Source organism: Phodopus roborovskii, unplaced genomic scaffold (genome assembly GCF_943737965.1).
Source record: "Phodopus roborovskii unplaced genomic scaffold, PHOROB, whole genome shotgun sequence".
NCBI lineage: Eukaryota > Metazoa > Chordata > Mammalia > Rodentia > Cricetidae > Phodopus > Phodopus roborovskii.
The window spans coordinates 20,905,257-20,930,525 of record NW_026126482.1 but is presented as its reverse complement, the minus strand read 5'-3'; the positions used below and the strand labels follow the sequence as shown (position 1 = coordinate 20,930,525).

Sequence of the window (25,269 nt, the reverse complement as noted above, 5' to 3'; positions counted from 1 at the left end):
GCAAGCTTTTTGCAAAGAAATTCTCTTATGTTTCCTTAGTGGTTTTTTTAAAAATCTATTTCCTTTACGGTATATGAGTGAACCTGTGTTAGTATTCAGGCATCTGTACTGTCCTGCCCTTGGGGTTCTGACAGGATATGCCCTCAGCTGCAGCCACTAAGAGCACCATCTGTGCACATTCACTTCATTCCCTTTTAAAAGGTGACTGCCCACTTTCCTCCCCCTTCCCTCCCTCCCTCCTCTCTCTCTCCTTTCTTCCCTCCCCCCTCCCTCCCTCCCTCTGCCCCCCCCATCCACTTTCCGCCTCTTTCTTGTCTTCTGCTGCTCCTGTCCGCAGAGGTTGGTTTTCCTCCTTCCCTCCCCCCCTTTCCCATTCACTTTTTGCCAATTAAAAACTCCTCCACCTAAGCTCTGTCACATGGCGTCTTTTGTTTGCATGCCACTTTTTAAAATTACAACAGCCTATGTGTTTTTATACTCCATGTGCATCCGGAATTCAGTGAAGTCAAGAAGAGGGCAATGGACTCTGGAACTGGAGTCATAGGCGGTGGTGGTGAGCCGCCATGTTGGGGCTGAGAAACCAAACCTAGGTCCTCTGCAAGAACAGCAAATGCTATCCACCACTGAGCCATCTCTCCAGCCCCTTTAATGATTTAAGCAACGACTCTGGGTGAAGCTGGGCCTTCTGAGGACTTGTAGGTGAAAATGACAAGGGAGGGCTCAAAAATATGCTTTGTGATTTTCCCAAATGCGTGACAAACCTAGTTCAGCTGGATTGAGCACACAAAGCAAGCTGTCTATGCATGCTAGTGCCTGGGAAGCTGACCGAAATCTTGGCTGGCTTTAGCTCAGAAATGCAAAGTTAACAAACACCTCTGTCAATACAGCTATACACACCCCCACAGTCCTAAAATCTAACAGAGGTGCTCCTTTTCACATGAAGAAGCAAAGTGAATGAGTGGTAATATTACACTCTTGGAATTTTTCTGAATGAGGCTAATTTTCTTCCACTCTTACCACTGCTATTCAAAAAGGAATATAGTCAACTACGGTACTGCAGGTTTGTTTTTTTTTTTTTTTTAAACTGGATGAATGAATGAAGGCATGGCTCAAGTGCAAAGAGCTTTGCAATCAATCATTCTAAGGCACAATAATAATCCTGTTAGTGTGCTATTGATCTCTCAACCGTCGGTTTGCTCCTTGCCGACTTACGTTTCATACTGAGATTAAGTGGCCTTTTACAGCCTGTTTTGAGAGAACAGGAGACCTCAGAAGTATGCCCTGTTTGAATCTAGAACAGGTATAATTCTGCAGTGGTTGGCTTCAATGAGTCCTACAACCTGAGCTAGTTAAGACGCTGTGAATCTGTGTGAAATGAAAAGCTGCAGTTTTGTTCTCCATGAACCAGAAAGTTCAAAGTCAAGAGTGTATAAAACACAGGAGTAGTAATTGGCTGCCACTTAGCTGTGTGGCCTTGGAATGTCACTTTCCTGAGTGTGTTTCAGCATTTATAATCTAAGACCAAATTAGGATATTTTACTCTGGGCTTCATTGTTTTTTTCTAGTTGTATCTCTATTGTGAATTTTTCATTTTTTTTGATGACATGTAAATACATAAAAATATATCTAAAAGTGTAAAATAAATCCAATTTTACTTCATTGGAGCAATAATCCCGTCATAAAGGTAAATTTTTTATCAACTTTCTCCAAAAATTTAGATCCACAGGTTTTCATATACTTTAAAAAAACAAAAAACAAAAAAAACCACTTATGCTCATTGGTGTTTTGCTTGCATAAGGGTATAGGATCCCTGGAACTGGAGTTACAGACAGTTGTGAGCTACTATGTGGGTGCTGGGAACTGAACCTAGGTCCTCTGGAAGATCAGCCAGTGCTCTTAACCACTGAGCCATCTCTCTAGAACCCCCATATACTTTTGAGGAATGAATTAGCCACGATATTTATCAATGTGCCTCATCCACCCTATTAAGTTTTGGCTGACATCCTACGTCTTCTAAGCTTTATGATTGGCTGGACTACTTTCTACAGTGGTTTTTTTTTTTTTTTTTTTTTTTGTTTTCTTTTGTAAAATCACTATGACACCTACACTTAAGGATTTTCACCTTAGAACTAACCACATTCTATGGTTCTGGAGCAGATGACTCTCCTCTAAAACCTACCAAATGTATGCAGGTGAAAGTGTGTGATGCTCTGGTACTAACAGACTCCATACAGGGCTACATTGTAGGAGCCATGCATCTGGACTAGCCCACACTGAGCCCATCAGATCAAAGCATTGTAGACTTATTCACAGTAACCCAGCCTCTGGTGCTTACTAGATGCCTTGTAGCCAATTAAACGACAACAGATTATTTAAAGGACTAAGCTGTAGGTAATTACATCATTCTTCCATTACAGTATTCTGGAGTTCCCAGAACCTGCTTTGTTTTTGGAAGCAGCTCAATTTGCAAGTCATAGTTTCATTTTTTAAAGTTATTGTTGTTGTGTGTGTGTTGGGAGCAGAGACATTCTCATCTCCAAGTTGGCTTTGAACTCCTGATTCTCCTGTCTCCACCTCCCAAAAGCTGAGATCTCAGGTGTTTTTGTTTTTTTCCCAAAGGGAGTGAAGGCTGAGACAGGATCTCCTGGAGCCTGGGCTTGCCTTGAACTGTGTCCTTCCCACGCATGCCTCCTTTGTACTGGGTGATAAGTCATGTTTTGCTTTATTCACATAAACTCTGCTTCACTGCACTAATGCCAATAATAGCTTATTTTTTTATTAAAACTTTAATATAAAGAAGTTACAAAATAGTAAGTCAAATTAACCAGGTCTATACATCTCAAGAGGAATTTCATACTGGATTTTACACTTTATTATTTTACATGTGGATCTCAGTTCCTCCCTCCCTCCTTCCCTCCCTCTTTCCCTCTCTGCCTCCTCCCATTCCCCCACCCCAATTCCACATGTAGAGCAATGCCATCCAGGTGGGGTCATGTAGATCTGTCAAGTCATTTGAAGTAGGGACTAGGACTTCTCTCCTATCTCTAGGTTAAAGCAGTTATCCCTCCATGGGGGATGTGTCTGCAAGGTCCTTTTGTGCACCAGGAATATCCCGGTTCCACTGTCTGAGGTACACCAACTAGACCGGAAAACAACAAAGCAGATGAAGCAGAAAGGAACGACTTAAAAATTATCGTCATAAAAATGATAGAGGCCCTCAAAGAAGATGTGAGAAAATCCCTTAAAGAAATGAAGGAAAAAACAAACAAAAAGGTGGAAGAAATGGATTTTACATTTTAAAATACATTTTTATGCATTTACACACCACAAAAAGTGAAAAATCCATGACAGAGTTAAAACTAGAAAAGCAAGACAGGTGGTGGTGGCCCACACCTTTTAATCCCAGCATTTGGGAGGCAGAGGCAGGTGGATCTCTGAGTTCGAGGCCAGCCTTGTTTACAGGGATGTTTCCAGGGCAGCCAGGAGCTACACTGAGACTCGGTTTCAAAAAGAACAAAACAAACACCAGGAAAATTAGCAGTAACTGAAGATACATAAATAAGTTAACACAAGGGTTTCGACTGGACTGTGTGTGCATTTGTCAGTAGAGTAGTCCAAACTGGAAGAACACACAGAGCTTCTTTCCTCCACTGAAAGATCATTTCCCCATACTAAAGCAAAACGTTACTGTTAGCTATGTAGACAACTGATAGCCTTAGAGAACAAGTGTCTCAAAGAAATAAAGTCTAGGCACTTAAGAACTTCATTAGTAGACACACGCACCAACTAACCCATCCGCTGCAATGCACGCAATGACATAAGCACTAAACCTTTGAGGTTCTCAAAAGACTCATTTGTAAAACATCCCTGACCCTGCCTAAAACTTATGGAAACCTTAATGTCTTAAAAAAAAAAAAAAACCCTGCTCCTTGCCTGAACACTGTTGGAGGTTCGAACGTTACCGTCCTCCCTTAAGACAATCTCTTCTCGTACCAGCATGGCCCGCAGCCCCACTAGCGTTTAGATCCGAGTACTGCACTGAGCACGCCATGGTCTGGCCTGCGGACCGGGCACTCAGGCCTGCGAGCGGACACCGCCAGCTCCGGCTCGGAGCCCGGCCCGCCACCCTGCCGGCCCGACAGAAAGGCCCCTCCATTGCTTTCTGCACAGGAGCGAACCCCTTCGCTTTGTAGTCCGAGCGACGGGGAGCCGCAGGAAGAAAGCAGAGGCAAGGAGGCGGCCGGCCTGGGCGACGTGGCGAGAGCCTGCGTCCAAACAACGAGAAAACCGCAAACGCAGGATCCTAACTCCCAAACCCGAAATGCCCGCAGCAAGCTGGAGCCTCAACTACTAACGCGCACAGACCCGGAAGTGGGCACGCCCCTTCCATAGATGCACCGGAAGTTGGGGCTTGCGCGGAGTACTTCCGGCCCACTGCCCAAGGCCCCGCCCTGCTCACAGCTTCGCAGGATTTGCCTGTTTGCCACAACATTTTTCTGTTTGCCACAACATTTTTCTCTTTGCAGTTTCATTCCCCAAGCGTCACGTAGAAGGACCTCGTGACCTTCGAGCGCGTACTCCCTTGCTGTTGCAGGCACCTAAAAGGCGCCCCTGAGTGATGACGTGAAATCTGCGCGCCGAAGCTAAAAGAGCCTGCCTCCTCTTGCATTGGGTTTCCACGCCGGCTTGTCCTGCACGGCACGTGTGCTGCTGAATGGAGCTGGTCGCTGGTAGCTACGAGCAGGTCCTGTTCGGGTTCGCAGTGCACCGCAAGCCCGCGGCGAGTGACGACCGGGAGGTGAGAGGCCGCGAGCCCGGGGCTGCGGAGGACGGGCGGGGAGGGGTGCTGGTTCCCACCCGGGCCGACACTGCGGCGCCTGCTGTTATTGCTGGGTCTCCATAGATAATTGATGGACAAGCTTGTGCCGTAAGCCCGGCTCTCGAGAGACCGAAGCAGGAGGATAGCGAGCTTAAAGCTTGTGTAGAAAGACACTGCTCTTTACAGAGGAAAGGCTTTTCAGAATGAAATAATAGCTACTTGTTATAGTAGTTTTAAAAAAATGTCCATAGACAGAAACGAAAACGTTGATCGCAGTATGGAAAGTAGATGAATGGTTGTCAGGGTTTGGAAGCAGGGGGCCAGGGTAGGGAGGTGACGGAGAGAGGATGGCTAATGCTTGCAGAAATGCAATTGGATGGGAGGAATTACCTTTTTTTTTTTTTTTGCCTAGTAAGGTAACTATACTTGCTACCTAGTCACATAACAGTCAGTTGGATATTTTAAAGTAGTTACTAGAGAATATTTTGAATGTTGTCAACTCAAAAGACATGGCACTTGACTGAGGGATAGATAGGTCGGTTTTTTTCTTTCCAGATCTATGTATGTATTGAAATGTCACATTGTGCCCCATAAATACATGCAGTCATATGTTAACTAAAAGGAAAAAAAAAACCTTAAAGCATTCTCAGGGCATGAAAAAGCTGGCATTTTAAACACACATACAAAAAGGAGATGGGCATTTAAGCTGACAATTAAAAGCTGTTCAAGGTCTAATGTAAAAGTGACTTTATCTTTTACTGAGTTTTTATCCTGATTAACAAAATATTGCAGCTGGTTTTGGATCAAGAAAGTGATACACATTCACTATGTCTTGTGAATTTACTGTGGTAGGGAGGCAGGATGAAAAGGTGCCAGAGGTGTGGTTCCTGCTCTGGTAACTGTCCTGATTGAAGGGCTGGTGAACAAGAGAGAGGAATACATAGAGTGTAGCACAGTGTGACATTTATTTTTATTAGGTATGAAAATAAGAAGGTAATTGCCAACAAGGTAGTCAGACAGTAAACAGGGTTATATACAGACTAAAATTTTGATCTAATATGCCAAATGATAACAGGGCATATGCAGGACTAGAGATGTGATCTAATACTACAAATGATTACTTCTGGAACAGTTCCATTTATCACCTACAAATCTGTTTTGTTGGGTACTTCCTTAGTGTGTTTTCTTTGTGGTAGGATTGTTCCAGATGCCCAGCAACCCTGAGATAGATACAGCCATTCTCATTTTACAGACAATTAACTGGGAGATTTCTCACAGGCCAAGAGACTGTTCAAGGCCACACAGTTTACAAATACAATATGTCAGGGCCCACCAGGCTTACGTTTTTTAACATTTCTAAGTGCTGCTTCTAAATCTAGCCAGTAGCCATGGTAATAATTATTTATGTAATTTGAGTAAACATGTAATACTTGACATAAAGTTGTAGCATGGTTGAATCAGATGACTCATGTCTACTCAAAAGGCTGAGGCAGGAGAATTAAGAATTTAAAAGTTTAAGCCAGCAATGGTGGTGCATGCCTTTAATCCCAGTACTCTGGAGGCAGAGGCTGGCAGATCTCTGGTCTGCATATTAAGTTCCAGGAGAGCCATAACTACACAGCGAGACCCTGTCGCAAATAAATAAATGAATGAATGAATGAAGGGGGAAAAGGTATAAAATTTGCCTGGGTTTCATAGTGACTTCAAGACCAGCCTGGGCTACATAGGGAGAATTTTAAAAGAAGCAGGGGGAGGGGAGGAGAAGAAATAAAGTCACATGTCCCAGGTACATTGTGTCTTGATCAAAGGAGGTCTGTTGCCCCTGACTGATGGGAGGACTGACCCCTGCTGTCGTCTTTAGGACTCCATGTGTGGTGACTCACCTTAGGCATGATGCAGAGAAATTTGCTGGGGTTTCTTGTTTTGTTTTCTTTCTCCGTTGGCTAATAACACCTTTCCACATAGCTCTTTCAATTTGAAGAGTGCTGTATATGTGTGCATGTGTTCTGTACTTTGTACTCATCCAGTCATGTTTCGCAAACCAAAAACCACATAGTAATGAGCATCTGGTCCCTGAGACTCATTATTAGCAGTTCTCAGGGCTCATGTTAGTACTAATGAGCCCACACGGTCTTACTTTTCTTTATAGGGCTTATCATATCTTTACAAACTCTGTGTAGCATCACCTTAATTCGTTTTGTAGTTCCTTGGAGTGAAAGTTGCATTTGACTCCTCTCTGTTCATTGTTATTTCTACTACCCATAGTGGGGTCAGGCATATTTAATAGAACAGTAATATAGATGAGAGAGAGGAGGCAATGTTACTGGAATTAATTCACATGAGAAGTTGAACATTTGAATGAATTACTGATATGGAAGCCTCTATATAAGTCTCCATTACTGGGATCTGGAGATAGGTACCAAGCCTAACTTCCCCTCCTTACACTCCTTATTCAGGTCTCTAGTCCTTTTTTGTTTTACCTGCGTATTATTACCTAGTTCTTCTCCATTTGCAGGCTCCCCTGGTTGCTTTTTGGGTTGTAGGATGTGACTGTGGGGCTCACCATCTGTTTCATTCTTTCTTAGGCATGGGCTCCTGTGGCTGACTTCACTCACCATGCCCACACTGCCTCCTTGTCAGCGGTGGCAGCGAACAGTCGCTTTGTAGTCACTGGCAGCAAAGATGAAACGATTCACATTTATGACATGAAAAAGAAGATCGATCATGGGGCTCTGGTACATCACAGTGGTAAGTTTGTCTTAGTCACTGTTCTGTTGCTGAGAAGAGACACATTGACCAAGGCAACTCTTAAAAAAAAAAAGAAGATTCAGTTGGGGCTAGCTTAGAGTTCAGAGGTCTGTTCATTATCATGGTGAGAATCATGGCAGTGTGCAGACTAAATGATTTTTCTTTTTTCAACAAAGATGAAGGTAAAGGCAGAGGAGAACTCAGAATTAATCGGTATGTACTTGGCTTGAGAACTTAGCCAGACTTTTTTCCATAAAGAAAGGTAGATTAAAATAGGGCCCTTTCTTCCGCCTTCCATGTTTGAGCGGTTATACACTGAGGATTGGTGTCTGAGATTTAAGTTAGAATGGTAGGCACTTGCTCCCAATGTCTTGCTCTTTAGCTAAAGCCGGGCTTTGAGCAATCTGCATATACAAGATGTTATACATTCAGCAGTTAAAAAGGTCTTAAAGCTTAGATGAGATGAATGAGGTAGGATTCCTGCTCGCCTCCTTTTTGTGTAAGTCCTGTTTTTGTTTTTTTTTGGGGGGGGTTTGTTTTTGTTTGTTTATTTGGTTGGTTGGTTTTTTTTTTCAGATAGTTGGTAATAGATAAGATCTTTTCTAAGGAGTTGATAGAACCCTGGACAGAGGGGCCAGATGTGAGGAAGCAGCATTGCTAGAGAGTGACGGGGATGTCTTCTGTATGTATGTTTCTCTTATTGGCTGACGAATAGAACCCTGATTGGCCTGTAGCCACGGGAAGTATAGGCGGGGTTACCAGAGGAGGAGAATTCTGGGAAAGGATGCAGAGAGAAGCTGGGAGGGAGACGCCATGTAGCGGAGTAACATGCCAGATTATGAGTAAGCCACAGCTTCACAGCAATACATAGTTTAGTAGTTATAGTTTAATAATTAAGAGGGACCTAGCCAGTGAGAAGTCTGAGCCATACCAAACATTTTCTGGTTTTTTGTTTTGTTTTGGAGACAGGGTTTCTCTGTGGCTTTGGAGGCTGTCCTGGAACTAGCGCTTGTAGACCAGGCTGGTCTTGAACTCACAAAGATCGGCCTGCCTCTGCCTCCCCAGTGCTGGGACTAAAGGCGTGCACCACCAATGCCCGGCTCAACCAAACATTTTCTAATAGTATAATTCTCTGTGTTTATTTGGGGCTAAACAGTTGTGGGACCAGGTGGGACAGAAACTTCTGTCCACAAGAGAGGATATTATTGATGAATACAAGGTGAATAGATGGAAATAGTGACCCAGGGATTTTCAGTTTTATTCTATAAAGGACCAAATAGTCAATGTTGTTGTGGACCATGTGTATGGCCCGTGTTATAATCAGCTCAGCAAAAGCACTGGCTGTCTCTGCTTTCGTGGTGCCAGGAATCGAACATGGATCTTGTCTGTGCTAGACAGAGCTACTTCCAGACTGCATTCATTCTCCTGCACTTCCAACCAGAGACAGAATTTGTGTTCAGAGTAGATATAATTTTGCCTGTCTTGTTTTTTCAAAGGAACTGTCACTTGCCTGAAATTCTATGGCAACAGGCACTTAATCAGTGGCTCAGAGGACGGACTCATCTGTGTATGGGATGCAAAAAAATGGGAATGCCTGAAGTCCATTAAAGCTCACAAGTAAGTCCCCTTGGTCCTATTGCCATTCTTACTGTGCAAGTCAGGCTGAGGGCTAACTGTCCCTTTCCTTTTAGAGGACATGTGACTTTCCTTTCTATCCACCCGTCTGGCAAGTTGGCTCTGTCTGTTGGTACTGATAAGACATTGAGGTAAGTTATAAATTCCCAGGGGCATCTTTACTAATGTGTCTTTTACTTAGCAGTAACAAATACTGTTTCCATATCGTTTTAAAGTTTTCAACCATTTTAACGTATTATGGTAACAAGGATAACAGCAAAGCAGAAAGTCAGTAGAAACTATTTCATGATGCTGCTGTAAAAATGATCTATATTGGTCAGGCAAGGTGGTGCACACCTTTAACACCAGCACTTCAGAGACAGATGCAGACTGCTCTCTGTGAATCTGAGGCCAGCCTTGTCTACATAGCAAGTTCCAGGCTGAGACCCTGGGGTGGTGGTGGATTGGGGGGTGGGGAGGGATATGATTGAATTACAGAAGAACGAATCAAGGAGGAGAGTGATCCTGGAGAGAAACGTTTGAATAGATGAAAATGTAATGGATAACATGTTTCAAGTTCTGGAAAGGGCTGAGCTTTAATCATACTTGAAGAAAAACATGTATTGACATAGCTACAAAGTAAATGGCAGATGCTTTAAATATATAGCATGTAGTGAAATTGTCCTGTGTGGAGGCGTGCATACCCCCCCCCCTCACTTGGTGACATGATGATCATGCTGTAAATAAAACCTCTTTTTTTGCAGAACATGGAATCTTGTAGAGGGAAGGTCAGCTTTCATAAAAAATATAAAACAAAGTGAGTATTTTGTACATTTTGTAATAACTAGCTAGATGATGAATGTATGCAGATAACATTTTGTATATATTGATTATTTATGTGTATGGCTGTTTTGCCTGCGTGTATGTCTGTACTGTGTGGGTCCTTGGTGATCCTGTCTCGACCAGACACCTTTACCGGCACCGCCATGGAGTTTTATGTGGGCAGTCATTTGCTTTTCCATGTCTAAATACTTCCTACCTGACCCCCCATATCAGCTGAGCTTATAAAAAACATGTGAAATACAGAACTTGGAAAGCAAGCAAAAATACCTATACCCTCACCACACACACACATGCCTGCTGGCAGTGTTGTACTATGTTTATTTACCATCTTTTCTCCAAGAACACAAAAAATTAAAACATACATGTGGTTACACTATTTCCCTGGTGCTGTTAGAGGCCACAAGAGGGTATCTGATCTCCGGAACTGGATCTGGAGAAGGTTATGGAGAGCCAGCATGTGGGTGCTGGGAAATGATTATCTTTTTTTAAAAAGTCTTTATACAATGGGGTAGGGCTGTTGACAAAGGCTCTAGTGTAGATTAGTGTGATTTCAAAATTGCTATGTAGCTGGGGCTGGTCTTTCTCTACCTCCCAAGTGCTGGAGCTTGCAGACATGGGCTTCCATGCCCAGGAAGCTGAAAATGGTCTTGCCTTACAGATGCCCACATAGTGGAATGGTCCCCGAGTGGAGAGAAGTACATAGTTGTTGTGCTGAATAAAGTGGATGTCTATCAGCTAGACACGGCCTCCGTGAGCGGCACCATCACTAATGGAAAGAGGATCTCGTCAGTTACATTCCTTTCAGTGAGTACCACAGAGCAGGGCTGGAGTTTGAGGTGCCATAATTCCTGGGGACATTCTGAGCATTGTTCTTCTTTCTCCTAGGACTCTGTCCTTGCAGTGGCTGGAGATGAAGAAGTCGTAAGGTTTTTTGACTGTGATTCACTGGTATGTCTCTGTGAATTTAAAGCTCATGAAAACAGGTACTTTTTTTTTTTTTTTTCTTTTAAAGCAATCTCTGTGTATGTAGTCTTATATAACTCTTAGACTTGGAGTTGAATATCAAACATATTTTGAGCAAAGCAAAAACTAAACAATATTGAGCTTTGTTCCTGGCTACTCTTTTGGGGGGGGGGGGTGGTAAGGGGAAGTTTCACGACAGGGTTTTTCTGTTTAGCTTTATGCCTGTCCTGTAACTCGCTGTGTAGACAAGGCTGGCCTCGAACTTACAAAGATCTACCTGCCTCTGCCTCCCGAGTGCTGGGATTAAAGGTGTGAGCCACCACCACCACCCATCCTGTCCCTGACTACTTTACCCTTTTTCTTACTACTCGCTTTGCCCACTTCCCTTCTTCCTGCTATTTTCCTCCATAGGAAAAATGAAATAACATTATCGAGCTCCATCTCCAAGTATTGGCTGTGTGTGTAGAAGTGTTAGCTAATGAGTCTCAGAGCAAGTAGATCATTAACTTACCCAAGATCATTCTACACTTAAGTAAGGGAGTGCTCCCAAACCCAGGCCAGCTAATACTTAATGTGCCTGTGTTTGTTTGTTTTAGTATAATTTTGAGAAAGGCAATAGCGTGCAGCATTTTACTCCAGTGTAGTTCAGCATGTTGTTCCATGACTCAAGTGAGTCTTGAATCTTGCTTTCCGTGAGTGGTTGTTGTGAGACACCTGTCTTTGTAAGCATTCAGTCCTGCAGTTGGTGTGTACACAGTGCTGTTTCCCAGTGTGAGGAAAGCTGGTTTCAGGGAAGCCATTTCAAACGTATTCCTGATGATGCTACTTCACCGTTCTTTCTCAGTGATGAGCAGAACACCTGACAGCATGTTCTCCTGTGGCTCACACTGTCGTAAGGTGGTGGGCACTTGGGAAGATGCTCCAGCTGAGCTTCCTTCCCAGCCCATTTGGTTTACTTGCAGAAAGCTTGACAGGCCTACAGGTCAGTTAAGGAGCCTGTTTGTAGAGTCACCACTAGTTCAGCATTTATCACCTCAGAACGAGCCTATGCTCCATTTTTAGCCCCAGGCACTTCTCCCTCGTGTTTTAATTGTTGACTTGTGTGCTGTGCATCTGTGATCAGGGTGTGGTACCCAGTGTGTGCTTGAAGATCAGAAGACAGCCCTGTGGAGTTGATTCTTTCCTTGCACATCAACTGTGGGTTCTAGAGCTTGAACTTAGGCCACTAGGCTTATCCTGCCGGTGTTGTTACCCATGGAGCCATGGTGCCAGTTCTGGCCATGTTATTTTAAAGTAAGTTATAGTTTTAGGCCTGGTGATAGCACAATTTTACTTCTGTTTGAAACATTTATCTAGCAGCAATGGAAGGTGAGTGGTCTATTGGGCAGTAGCCACAATCCAGAAACAAAAAGGCAGCTTCTTAGATGAAAAGTAGTGGTTGCCCCAGAGTTGGGAGAAAATTTTTTCTCTTCCTCTTCATGGAAGTCTGCATCTTTCCTTTCTGGATGTGCAGTTGCTTAAGTTAACAGGCTTCATCTTACATATCCCTATCTCTTAGACTCTAGGATTTAGAAGGTACCGTGAGTGTTTATACCTGTCATTTGCACCTGTCTTTATAATATGGACATTTTATCCCATAATTTGGCCTGAAAATTGTTCAAGGGGAATATGCAGCATCTGTTACATAGCTTATTGTTTACTGGACATTTTGAAAACACTTGAAACATTGAAAAAAACAGGAGTTTGTAGTAGTTTTATGACATCACACCCTTTGGGAGAATTGATCTCTGGCATTAATGTTTGTACCCTAGGGTGAAAGACATGTTCAGTTTTGAAATTCCAGACCACCATGTTCTTGTCACAGCATCAAATGATGGTTTCATCAAAATGTGGACACTTAAGCAGGATAAGGTCAGTGTCTTCCCTCAGTGTCAACACACTATATTAAAGTATTACTTAAGTTAATGGTGTTTGTATAATGAGGGTCATAAAACTGATCCTTAAGCTTTTAAATTTTCTGTAGTGAAGCTGGGCATTGGTGGTGCATGCCTTTAGTCCCAGTACTCGGGAGGCAGAGGCAGGCGGATCTCTGTGAATTCGAGACAGGGTTTCTCTGTGGCTTTGGAGGCTGTCCTGGAACTCGCTCTGTAGATCAGGCTGGCCTCAGACTTACAGAGATCCACCTGCCTCTGCCTCCTGAGTGCTGGGAGTAAAAGGTGTGTGCCACCAGTGCCCAGCAGAACTACTAATAATTTTGAACCAGATAATCAAACCTTGAATTCCCTTCTTTAGTCTCCTTACAGTCTCATGTTAGTATTGTTTATTCTCAACTCTGCAGGTGTGGTTTGTCTATGTAAGACATAGTTTGTGTCCTTAGAATTCTATAATTTCAAGAAATTGGCTCTGTGAGCAGCCTAGTCAGATCAATTATAAACCATACTAGTCAGCTACCTCTAAGTATGGTTGTCGTATGCTCAGGAAAATACAGGCTTGCATCATCTGACAGATGGCCATGTTATGAAAGCTGAATTGCTGGGTGGTTTTTCATCAGTGAGCTCGCTCACACAAACCGTGGTGGAACATCTTAGTGTGCATGGATACTGTGACACATAGTGTGGTATACTCATCCTAGCACTGACTGGAACATTCTTTTGTAGTATATAATGTTTACTAAAACTTCACTTAAGATTATTACATTATGGAAAAGGAAAAGCTGTTATCCAAAATTCCCCTGGGTTAAGTATAAGGGCTTTTCCTCTCTGTTTCAGAGAGACCCCCCATCTTTGCTGTGTGAGGTGAATACTGGTGCCAGGCTGACGTGTCTTGGAGTGTGGTTAGACAGAGCGACGGATGAAAAAGCAAGCCTTCCTTCAGCAGCAGAGCCTTCCCCTGGTAAATGGAGTCCATCATTTAAAAGACTGAGCAGTCTGTTCCTCCTGAGTTGTTAAGCTTCACTTGAGAGTGAGAAACAACCCTTAATACTCCTTCTCTTGTGTTTCAGTAAATAAAGAACAGCCCAAAAAGATCAAAAAGGAAACTTGTGACGTGGTTCAGAAAGAAGAAACACCAGGACCTAACTCGAACTCTAGTTTAACTGGTGACGGCAAGGAGCCAACAAAAGGAAATAGCCCAGTGTCAGCCAAGAAGAGGGAAGTGACAAACGTGTTGAAAAGGAGAAAAAAGAAGATAAAACTCACATAGCAAATCCCAGACATCTCCCCCAAGAGAATGTCTTCTTGACCTTTTCAAACATTATACCTAACTTTCCCATGTGAGAAACAAAAGGATTTTCTCCCTCTGGAGAAAGTGTGTAGCTTAAAAAGAGAACCACTTTTAGGTGGTGCTTTGTTTTGTTAAATAGTAAAGTTATTTTTGGCAAACGGCATCTTATTATATATTGTGGTATATAGTAATTGTAATTACACTTTTTACTATGCAAAATAAGTAAAGATCTGAAAATACTATATTTAAAATAATAGAGCTTTTAATATTTATTTTGTGATGCTCGGGATCAAGCTCAGGGCCTTGCATGTTAGCAACCTTTGCCTTTACAACATGGCGGTACCCAGCCCCCCTTCCTTGCACAGAATGAAGGAGTTTTTTTTTTTTCCAGACAATTCTGCTTCTAAGTGGTGAATGACAAGCAAATTTAAGGGCAAGAAAACACTTCTCATAATTTTTCATCTTTCAGAGCATCAAAAATATTCACCTACTTAAGCTAGTCTAAACCAATCTTAGCTCACTTTCTTGTTGCCATGATGGCACAGTGTGACTGACTATAAGAGACATAATACCTTTGTGTGTTGCAGGATTGGTATAAGGTTAAGATGTATCTGTGTATGTAGGTCTTAGAACAAGCTTAGCACACTGTAGGTGTTGAATGACAGTGACCTGTTCCTGCCACCCTCATCATATAAAGTCAGCACTTAGGAGGCAGAAGCAGGCGTATCTCTGAGTTCAAGGCCAGCCTGGTCTACATAGCAAGTTTCTGGAGAGCAAGAGCTACGCACATACATAAATAAAAAAGAACAGCTCAATAGATGCCTGAATGTCTTGATATTAAAGGATGAGAAGACCCAGTGTCATAGTGTAAGTAGAAATAAAAAAAAAGGTAAAAATATGGGCCAGCAGGATGGCTTGGTGGTAGATGAGGGTACATGCTACCATGCCCAAAGACCTGAGCTCAACTCCTGAAGCCCAGGTGTGAAAGGAAAAAACTGATTCCTACAAGTTGTCTTCTGACCTCCATACTTGTAACACATGAACTCCCTCTCACCCTCAACACAGTAAAATCTATGATAGAGGTTTCTTTTCTTTCTTTCTTTCTTTTTTTTTTTTTTTAATTTTATGTGAATTGGTATTTTGCCTGTATATTTGTGTGAGGGTATTGGGTCCTCTGGGAGTTAGAGCCTTGAGTTGCCATGTGGGTGCTAGGAATTGAACTCAGGTCCTCTGGAAGAGCAGCCATTACTCAAACACTGAGCCACTCTCCAGCCTGAGTTTGGTTTTCCTATAAAAGATAGTCTTGCTTTGAAAGGAGTGTATGCAAACATTTTTGGTGAGCATGGTGGGGCATTCTTGTAATCTTGGCATTTTGGACATAGAAGGAAGTCCAGGAACTCAAGGTATTTGGGACTATTTGAGACCCCCATCTAAAGAAACCAAAAAGCTAAAAAACAAAAGCATGGGATTCAATCACAGGATTGTAAGTTTAATCTCAGCTTTGTCCAAGCTTTTTCAGGAATTCTGTGATTTGATTGCAACTTGGAGCTTTGGTGTTCCCCTAGTGCCTACAGAAGCGAGTTATGCCTTCCAGTTGGCCCTACTTTAGTTAGGTGATCCTTTTGTTCCCAGCATCTGAGAACCTTGGTGCTGTCAGCCACTGTTGTATCCATAGTGGCAAAGAGTTGTGGCCTACTAAGAAATGGATAGGTAGGGGGAGTTTATAAACCTGGTATAAATAGTAATTCAGCTGCCATACTCTTGGAGTCTCAGTAACTCAGGAGGCTGAGGCAAGGGGGTAATGAGCCCAGGAGTTCCAGGCCAGCCAGAACAATGCAGGCCCCACCCTAGGGAAAAAAATAATAGAAGTAATGAATAGGAAGTGTGTAAAGCATAAATAGGAATAAATAGTTCAAGATACCCAAGTATTCATAGCTTTCAAATTTATGTGAGGCATCCAGTATGATACACTGGACAGGAGACAAAATACATAAGAACTGAAGGCATCACAAGCCCCTAATTAGGTCATCCATTTTAACTCCATACATCCACAGTAATAGCCCTGTGCTCCACTGGCCAACAGGCACAGTGCATCTCTGATGGAGTGTGTGATTCTATTGTACAATACTATCTGATCCAGGTGGCCATCTTCTGATCCAGCTGTGTCTGGTGGTGAAATTCATGTGCTCAGTTTCCTCCTCTTCCTCTCTCTCCCCAGAAACCCTGCCTGCCTAGCTATTGGCCATTCAGCTCTTTATTAAGCCAATCAGAAGGTACCTTAGAGGCAGAGATACATCTTTATTTACAGTGTAAATAAATATTCTGCAACAGGGCTCTATGCAGCCATAATTCATGCTAGGTGCAGACCTTACAGAGTGACTGCTTTCCTGTCATTCTGAGGGGCCTGTAACCCCTCAGCCATTCTCTGTAAGTAACCTTAATAAACTCATTGGTTCCTCAGGGTGAGCTTTGGTTTGTATTGAGACCTTATGAGGAGTAAATGTTGCCTAGTGCCCCCAGGGCAAACATTTTTGAAATAGATTGGCTCACTATTTAAATGTCTCCACTTAAGATCTATCCTCATCACGGCTGATGACAGATGGGGGTAGGTAGGTAACAATATATAAACACTGAGAGGCTAATGCGCCTCTTCTACCAGGCTGGTGCCTTCTCCCAGTGGTTCTTATTTATCCCATTTTCCCTGTTTGAAACGGATTTTAAACCAGGCAAATCAGTTCTCAACATCCCTACCCCCTTGTTCTGGGGACCTAATCCAGAGCCTTATACCCTACCACCAAGCTAACCCTTCAACCCCACCTTTCCAGCATTGTGATTTAGTCTGTGCCAGTGTGGCTAAGGGAACTTTCCTTGGATATCACAGTTTGCTATAAGACAGTAGTGTGAGTCAAAATAAGGAACAAAAGTTTTAGGGAGCTGGGTGGATTTTGTTTTTCATGCTAGGGATGTAATATGTTGGAATACCTATGTGGATATTTGCATAGAAGCAGATTTTCACACACAATTCCATCTCTTGGCACTAGTGTGTTTCCTACTATATGCCCCCCCCCCCCCGTTCAATAGTCATACATTGTTTACCAGGTGTGTCGGCCATCTGCCCAGATTCTGGAGCTGAAAAGAAAAATATCACTGCCCAAAAGGTAAGCGCTTTGAGGTAAATTGGTTTTCAATGTAATGATCTTTTTTTGGGGGGGCAGCTCTACCCATCTAAGAAATGAGATTAAGATTTTAGAATATAAGAAAGGTATTTCCAGCAGAGAGGGCAGTGAGGAGTAAGACCAACTGGCTAGCCTTGAACTCAAGAAAGTGTGTGTGTGTGTGTGTGTGTGTGTGTGTGTGTGTGTGTAATTATACAAAGAAACAAGACTGTCTGATTAAGGCCAAGGTTATCCAGAAGAGAATTTGGATAGCATAGGAAAGTGAAAGATAATAGATAAGACAAGGCCACTCTAACCCATAGCTGCAAGCTACCTTAATAAAGAGAAAACAAAGCAAACAACACCCCCACCCCATCCCTGTGTGGTGAAGGACATGTAGAGCCCTGCACGGCTTTTGAAACCATCTAGCCAAGGAATAGAGAGCTGTTGTTTACGATGTTCAAGCCTAGGATTTTGCCTGCTTCCTATTGCCCTTCCTCTTATATCAGCAATTGTGGGGACAGTGTGCAGGATTTTCTTCCTTCAGTGGTTTGATAATAATTGTGGGGACAGTGTGAAGGATTTTCTTCCTTCAGTGGTTTGATAATAAGAGACAATGGCCACTGATTTTTGAGTGTTGTCTTGATATTTCCTTTTGCTAACCACCTCTCCATCTCATTCTCCCAAGAGCACTTATGTGCCAGGTACTACACCCAAGCCCCACCTCTACAAGGAACCCCAAACTCAACCTGCTGGGAACCAAACCTCGCCCCCTCCCTTGGATAACAGCAAGCCCCGCCCCTCCCCTAAAGCCCCGCCCCAGACGACGCCCAGCCTCTCCCCTTGGCTCCGCCCTTCCCGCTGGGACGCCGCGCGCGCCGTGACGTCTGCAGACCCGACTTCTGACCCGGCTTCCTCGCTGTGTGCCCGTCCTCGCCTTCGTCCTCCCGCGCAGGCCTCCGGCCTCCGACTCCGGTCTTGGGTGTGTTCTTACTTTGCGGATTTTGCCACTCGGGAATTGTTCCGCACGCGGCCGCTCGGTGCGCAGGCGCCGGGGCTCTCCGGTGCACTCTCTGCCGAGCTCGCTTCACGGGCCCGCTCGCCGCTGCTCTAAAACGTTCTGTAACTGCGGTTCTGACTCTCCTGACCCGGGGACTCCCGCCTTCCGGGAGTGGAAGCCCAAACGCGCTTGCGCTGCTTCGGTGCCGCGGAGGGCTGTTCTATAAGGGAGCAGGAGTTAGTTGCTTTGTAGGAGTGTAGGTAGCGTCTAGTGCAATTGTGACTCGGGTTCCTGGGCATTTTCTAGTCCCTGGCTCCAGCCTAACAGGAGCTGAAGGTCGGACCCAAGGGTTTCTGAAAGTTTGTATGCTGAGTATTGACGTTTGCGAGGAAGCAGCACTCATCCTGGCCTTCGGAGAGGATAAGAGCTGAGTTGAAGCATAGGCCGTTTGGCTTCGGATTTTGCAGTCACTCAGTTAACTGATGAAGCAGTCAGGTTGGTCCCTGTCCAAAGCTGGTCAATGACTCCTGCTGACTTCTGTGGGCTCTTGCTGGAGCGGAGGTTGTAGTACAAATGCTTGGTGCCTCTCCAGCACTTCCCTACACACGGAAGAAAGACTTTACTTGTTACCCAATTACCTTCACCAGGTAGCAGGTCTAAGGTGACCAGAGGCTGGGTTTCCAAGGACCCGTTGCACCCATACCAAGAGCTGTACTTTGAACTCATTTCTTTCTGACAGCCAGAGGCCTGAGTGTCCTAACTTCTCTGACCCCTCCCTCCTCCACAGGTGCAGGCCTGGTGTGGTCTCCAAAGTGACTGAACAATGCAGAAGGACAGTGGCCCACTGTAAGTGCCCAGTGCTTAGGAATAGAATCACCTGGAGCTTCTAAACCAGAGCATGTAACACGAGCATTCAGCCTGGCACAGCCTAGGGGCAGCATAGGTTGTGTGCCATGATCCCTGGACTAGTGGCCTGGGACCTGGGTTTAATCGGGTCGGCCACTGTCTAGTTCTGTTGAGTAGGCGTGTCACCCAGCCTCTCTTTATTCTCTCTGTACAGTGACAGGATTAGCTGGAAATGACAACCTTTGTGTTTGTTTATTTGTGTGGATGCACTTTGGGCCATGTTGTTTGTGTAGGGGTCAGAGGAAAATTTGTCATCGGAGTTGGTTTTCTCTGCCCTGCAATGTAATCAAACTCCTGGGAGGCACATCTTTACCAATCCTGAGCATCACACTTGCTGCATCCAGGGATTTTGTGTGTTGTGTTTTAAACTTGGCTTCTCCCCTTTGCCATTCCAGGGTGCCTTTACATTATCTTGGCTTTGGCTATGCAGCCCTCGTTGCTACTGGTGGGATTATTGGCTATGCAAAAGCAGGTAAGCCTTTCCTGTACTCTTGGCCCATTGTCACCCTAGTCCAGTGAAATGTGGGTTCCCAGGGTCCTTGAAGCCCAATTTTGCTTGACTCAGGTTTGCTTTAGGTCCCTGAGTGCAGCCTTCATAGGCTCCTGGCCTTACATTATCTGGCTAAGCTGAGCCAGACATTTTTTTTTTTTTTTTTTTTTTTTTTTTTGCCTGTTTACATGCAGATAGGCTGAGGTGGTAGTGCATGGTTGTTATCCTCCATTGCCATACGCCACATTTCAGTGTGCTATCTGTTAGCTCCTCAAGTAGGAAACCTCTTGTCTCTACTCTGTATTATCTGTTTAACACCAGGCTCAAGCCGAGGCCTTGTGTGGCCAGACACGCACCATATTGAGTCACACCTCCTAAAGGAGGCAGGGCTGGGATGTAAGACCCCAACCTCTCTGGTAGATTACCCGGGCTCCCTCACGCTGGGAGCGCTGTAGCTCTAGGCCTCGTGAACTCTCTAGAGTTTTCCTCTGCAGGGGAGGGGAGTCTTGCAGATCCCATATGGAATGTCTGACATTACAACCCAGATGTGTGTCCATTTGCTTCTCCACAGGTAGTGTGCCATCCCTGGCTGCTGGACTCTTCTTCGGGAGCCTAGCAGGCCTTGGCGCTTACCAGCTATCTCAGGATCCCAGGAATGTGTGGGTTTTCCTAGGTAGGTTTGTCCCGGGCTCTGTGTTCTGCTTGGTTGTGAGACTGGTGGGCAGGTGTGGCAGGTTCTTTCCAAGTCACTTGCTTCTGCCAAGGTAGAGGTCGCTTTCATAGTGGAAAAGCCTGGGTTGTTTTCCTTTTGTATACAGAATGCTGAAGGCTTTCATAGAGCACGGATTTAATTTTCCCAGTGAGATGTGTTTTAAACTGGACTAGGCAGTGTGTGTTAACTCCCGAGGTTCCATATTGAAGACAGCCTGCTTGAAGCTTAGAGAAATTTCACACACCACATGAGGCCTGAGTCCACGTAACCTTTTCCCCAGTTGGACTTATCCCCCCTTTATCATCAATTAATTGTGTAAGACACAGACCTTGCCTTTGGGGAGCATTCAAGCTCACTGGGAAATCAGGTAGATGAGTGTCCTGGTGCAGCCCAGGGTGGGGGCTGGAGGGGGATGGGGTGGGAGATGATGGCTTCTTACAGTGATGTTTGACACATTTTTCTTGGTCTCCACCTTTTGTCAGGGACTTGGTACCTCTGTGCCTCTCATAACCACTGTGTAAGAACACTTGAATCCCTCCCAAAGATGGGTTCTGCACACCAGCTGTGGGCAGCCTGAAGAGAGGCTGCACTGGGCTCTCAGTTCTTGTGAACAGTTTCCTCATCATGGTTTGGAGTGGCTGGTAGACCACTTCTGCCTCTAATCCCAGCATTTTGCATTCTTCAAATGACCGAATGAGTACTCGATTGAAAAAACCTGCAGCCACTAACCAGGGTCACCCATATAGCCTTCAGCTTCCAGCTGTCCATTTCCATTTCCCTCCTCTTCCATCAGGGCTTTGGCTCCCGAACTGTGAACTGCCTAGGGTCCGTCACTTACTTGTATTCCCGTGTAAGATCCCTTCTGTTGTGGGAGTCTACACATAAAGTTCATATTGCAGCCAACTTTGATTCCTTTAGGAAAGAAACCTCTTAGCCCACTTCCTCTTGTCACTGGCTTTCCTCTTCCCTTCCAAAAGTTTTTTTTTTTTTTTCCCTCATTTCTTCCTCTCTCAGACATCGTGGATCCATGCCAGTCTTCATTTTTATTCCCTTGACCATTGGATGCTTACCTCCCCAAGTCTCACTGTGTCTGTACAGATCTTGCTGTTTGAGGTACAGCCTTTATTTTATATGACTGGGGCCTCTCCTCAAGATAGGTGACCAGATTTTCTGTCTGTTTTTCCCCCTTTGTTTTCTCTCTTCCTTTCTGACTAGTAAGCACTCTGATTAAGGCCTGGCTTGTCTCTCCCTTGACAGTGCCATTGAAGGTCGTGCCTTGTTTTCAGTACACAAGTGACTCACAAGCTTATCTGTTAAATCATTGGTCCCTTACCTTTGGTTTTTTTTTTTTTTTTTTTTTTTTTTTTTTTTCCCAGACAGAGTTTCTCTGTGTCCTAGAACTCACTCTGTAGACCAGGCTGACCTTGAACTCACAGAGATCTGTCTACCTCTGCCTCTTGAGTGCTGGGATTAAAGGTGTCTGCCACCGTCCCAACCTTCTTAATGCTGCAGCCCTTTAATACAATTCTTTACATTGTGGTAGTCCCCAACCATACAATTATTTCCTTGCTACTTCCTAACGGTAATTTTGATACTGTTATGAATCTTAATATAAATACCTGATATGCAGGTTGAGAACCTCTGTGCGAAGCTCCTCATGCATGTAGATGTTTTAGCACATCTGTCGGATCCACTCACTTTCTTGAGCACCCAGTCTTCTCTATGCATTCAGTTTTGGGTTGTTCTTGCCCTCAGCCCTGTCACTCAGCCCCCAGCAGCGCTCTTTTCCTCTCCATCTCCATGGCCACCACCTTCCGAGCCTAGCTCTCCGCTGCTAAGCTATGTCTGCAGATACTGGCTGTCTTTGCTTCCCTAGTTAGCCCTTTTGTAATATTTCTGAATCAGCTGTGTGCTCACTGCTAGGTCATATGTGGAGCAATCACTGTAGCACAAATTAGACTTGTGTGTGTGATTCTTTAAGCCAGCTTGCATCTTGAGGCTGGAAATACTACAAGGGCGTAGAGTATCATTGAGTATAGTCAGCGTACATATACAGTCAATGTTTTTCTGTAAACACTTGGTAGCCAGCCGTCAGAGCATGTAGGGTAAAGAAACTGCATGGTGTTTTTGAGAAAGTAAAAACATTTATGGCTGAGGCCTTGGTTTTACAGAAGGTAGGGGAATTGAGGCCAGAATACCAGTCGACAGTTGCTCCTGGTTTCAGAGAGCTGTCGTGATGGAAGGCATGGTGATGAGACTGGGCCAACCCTTTGTGAAAGGGTGTGTTTACACCACGAGGGACCAGGAAACAGAGAGGTTGGGGACCTGGGGTGGACATAGCCTTCCAAGACCCATTTCAGTGATCTGTCTACTCTCTAAGCTCCAGTGTAGGATGGAGTCTGGGCCTCAAAAGGTGGGTGGGTCCTCCCTGCCCTCCTCCCTTGCATGTAGGATGTGCTCACTTTTTGACTATCTTTCTCAGCTACATCCGGGACCTTGGCTGGCATCATGGGGATGAGATTCTACAACTCTGGGAAATTTATGCCTGCAGGTTTAATCGCAGGTGCCAGGTACTTTCATTCCATTTCTCTTTACCCTGACAGTGGTTAGTTTTGTGCTCAAGACACTTCATACAGTCAGAAATACGCTCCTTTCCATGTGTCTGATCCTAGACTTCAGCTCCCATAAAAGGTTGTACACAGGTAGGAAAGGCTACAAATCAAATACTTAGCACTTAAGTATATTCATTCGTCATAGACATGATCTTGAATTTGCTTTGTGGACTGTCCTAGACTCCCCTACATTACGCTGTCACAAGCCTCTGGCCAAACCCTTGGGTGTGACTGAGACTGTCCATGTTGGTTCCCTATTTCTTAGTTACTTGAGTGTCCTTTATTGAAAGTTTTGCTAGAAGGGAATTTTTTTTACTGAATCCCATTTTTCTAATTTTAATTTTGAAACAACATAAACCAAACTTTTTTTTTTTTTTTCCTGAGACAGGGTTTTCTCTGTGGCTTTGGAGGCTTTTCTGGAACTAGCTCTTGTTCCAGGCTGGTCTTGAACCTACAGAGATCCACCTGCCTCTGCCTCCCCAGGGCTGGGACTAAGCCTAGCAAATTGACAAGATCTTAAGTATAAGAAACACATTCTGGAAGCAGGAGAATAAAAAAAGAAAGAAAGAAAGAAAGAAAGAAAGAAAGAAAGAAAGAAAGAAAGAAAGAAAGAAGGAAGGAAGGAAGGAAGGAAGGAAGGAAGGAAGGAAGGAAGGAAGGAAAGAAAGAGAAAGAAAGGAAGAAACAAAGAAAGAAAGAAAGAAAGAAAGAAAGAAAGAAAGAAAGAACAAAAGTAAAGCAACAACAACAAAACCTGTCTCAGGAAAATAGATACATGTTTCTCTTTGACTCTGATTATGCTATTGGTTGAAGTCTTTTTTTCGTGGGCTGGGGGTTGAACTCTTGCTGTCCTGGAACTCGCTCTGTAGATCAGGCTGGCTTTGAACTCACAGAGATCCACCTGGCTCTGCCTCTCGAGTGCTGGGATTAAAGTGGAACCATGACTGCCCAGAGGCCTTTTACTCTGGAAACAAAATAGTGGGCCAAGGTCATGACCACTAATCTGGGAGGCAGGAAACCTGCCATTAATTGGCTCTGTAACTTTTAAGGCCTTGCTTGGTCTCTCTTGCCTTCATTTCCTCAGCCCTTTCCAATTATTGGCATTGGACCAGGAGTGCCCTGTGCCACTGTAAGACTGGGCGTGGTTTTTCTGGGCCTCCTTGGGGGAGGATGTTGTCTTCCAACTTCTGCTTTCTCACTTCTTTTCATACACAGTTGTGAGGGACCTGCAGGTTTTGATCTTTTAAGAAAGCAGCCACCTGATGTGGCCTTTGCCTAATCACTTGTTTTTTTTTTTTTTTTTTTTTTTTTTCTTTGAACAGTTTGCTGATGGTTGCCAAGCTTGGAATTAGCGTGTTGAGTTCTCCCCATCAGTAGTAACCATACCCCTGCTTGGGCTCATGAAGAACTGAAACTCTCCAAACTTCCACATTTACAATGTCTGAAGGAAAAAGTGCAGTGCATTTACATACTCTGACATTTCGAAAATGTACACTGAGCACGATGAGGTGACAATGAGCTTTTACTGTTGTAACTGTTTAGGGGTGGTGAGTGTCTAACCCGAGAGCAGATTTCACTCTTGTGGTATGACATCTCTCCTTTCTGTACTAGGGGTAAAATGTAGGCTGTCAACACTGGGGCCCCCAGAGCCACACATTCTGCTCAGAAGTATGTGAAATCTCTTGGTGACATTTGCGATATGGGATCTTTTGCATAGGTCTGCTATGAAATTATGTTACAATGAAAAACCAGTGGAAATAAAGTTTACTATTAAAATCATTTCTCTGATGTTTCCTTTGTCGGAGTGTCTGGGATGTAGACTGAGATGTGGATAGCAGGATGTGTGGCGCTGTTAGGGGATCCCGTAAACATCATACTTAGGGATTTCACGTTGGAATGACTAAGGAAGGTTATTGTTTGGCTGTACATTGCCTGGAAGCTTGTTTTAAAAATGATTTGTGAGCTGCTGCTGGTGGTGGTGGTGGTGGTGGTGGTGTTGCACACCTTTAATCCCAGTGCTAGGGAGGCAGAGTCAGGGGAGTTCAAGGCCAGCCTGATCTACAGATCGAGTTCCAGGACAGCCAGAGCTGTTACACAGAGACCCTGTGTGGAACCCCACTACCTGGATGTAGTGGGGCGTGGCTGTAATCCTAGTACCTTGGATACAGAAGCAGGGTCATCAGTT

The 25,269-nt window shown here is 44.3% G+C and overlaps 2 protein-coding genes across 2 annotated transcripts; both read left to right on the top strand.

Moving 5' to 3' along the window:
- Positions 1 to 4,621: 4,621 nt before the first annotated feature.
- On the top strand, positions 4,622 to 14,463 carry Pak1ip1 (PAK1 interacting protein 1). The gene is made up of 10 exons (XM_051194400.1): positions 4,622 to 4,798; positions 7,405 to 7,567; positions 9,064 to 9,184; positions 9,259 to 9,333; positions 9,946 to 9,998; positions 10,683 to 10,828; positions 10,910 to 11,007; positions 12,799 to 12,898; positions 13,756 to 13,879; positions 13,989 to 14,463. The coding sequence occupies exons 1-10, from the start codon at positions 4,715 to 4,717 to the stop codon at positions 14,186 to 14,188; spliced, it is 1,164 nt and encodes a 387-aa protein (XP_051050357.1). The 5' UTR covers positions 4,622 to 4,714; the 3' UTR covers positions 14,189 to 14,463.
- Positions 14,464 to 18,246: 3,783 nt separating this feature from the next.
- Positions 18,247 to 24,863, top strand: Tmem14c (transmembrane protein 14C). The gene is made up of 6 exons (XM_051194409.1): positions 18,247 to 18,346; positions 19,152 to 19,210; positions 19,666 to 19,742; positions 20,332 to 20,433; positions 22,955 to 23,042; positions 24,407 to 24,863. Exons 2-6 carry the CDS (start codon positions 19,188 to 19,190, stop codon positions 24,459 to 24,461), a joined length of 345 nt encoding a protein of 114 aa, XP_051050366.1. The 5' UTR covers positions 18,247 to 18,346; positions 19,152 to 19,187; the 3' UTR covers positions 24,462 to 24,863.
- The last annotated feature ends 406 nt before the right edge of the window (positions 24,864 to 25,269 follow it).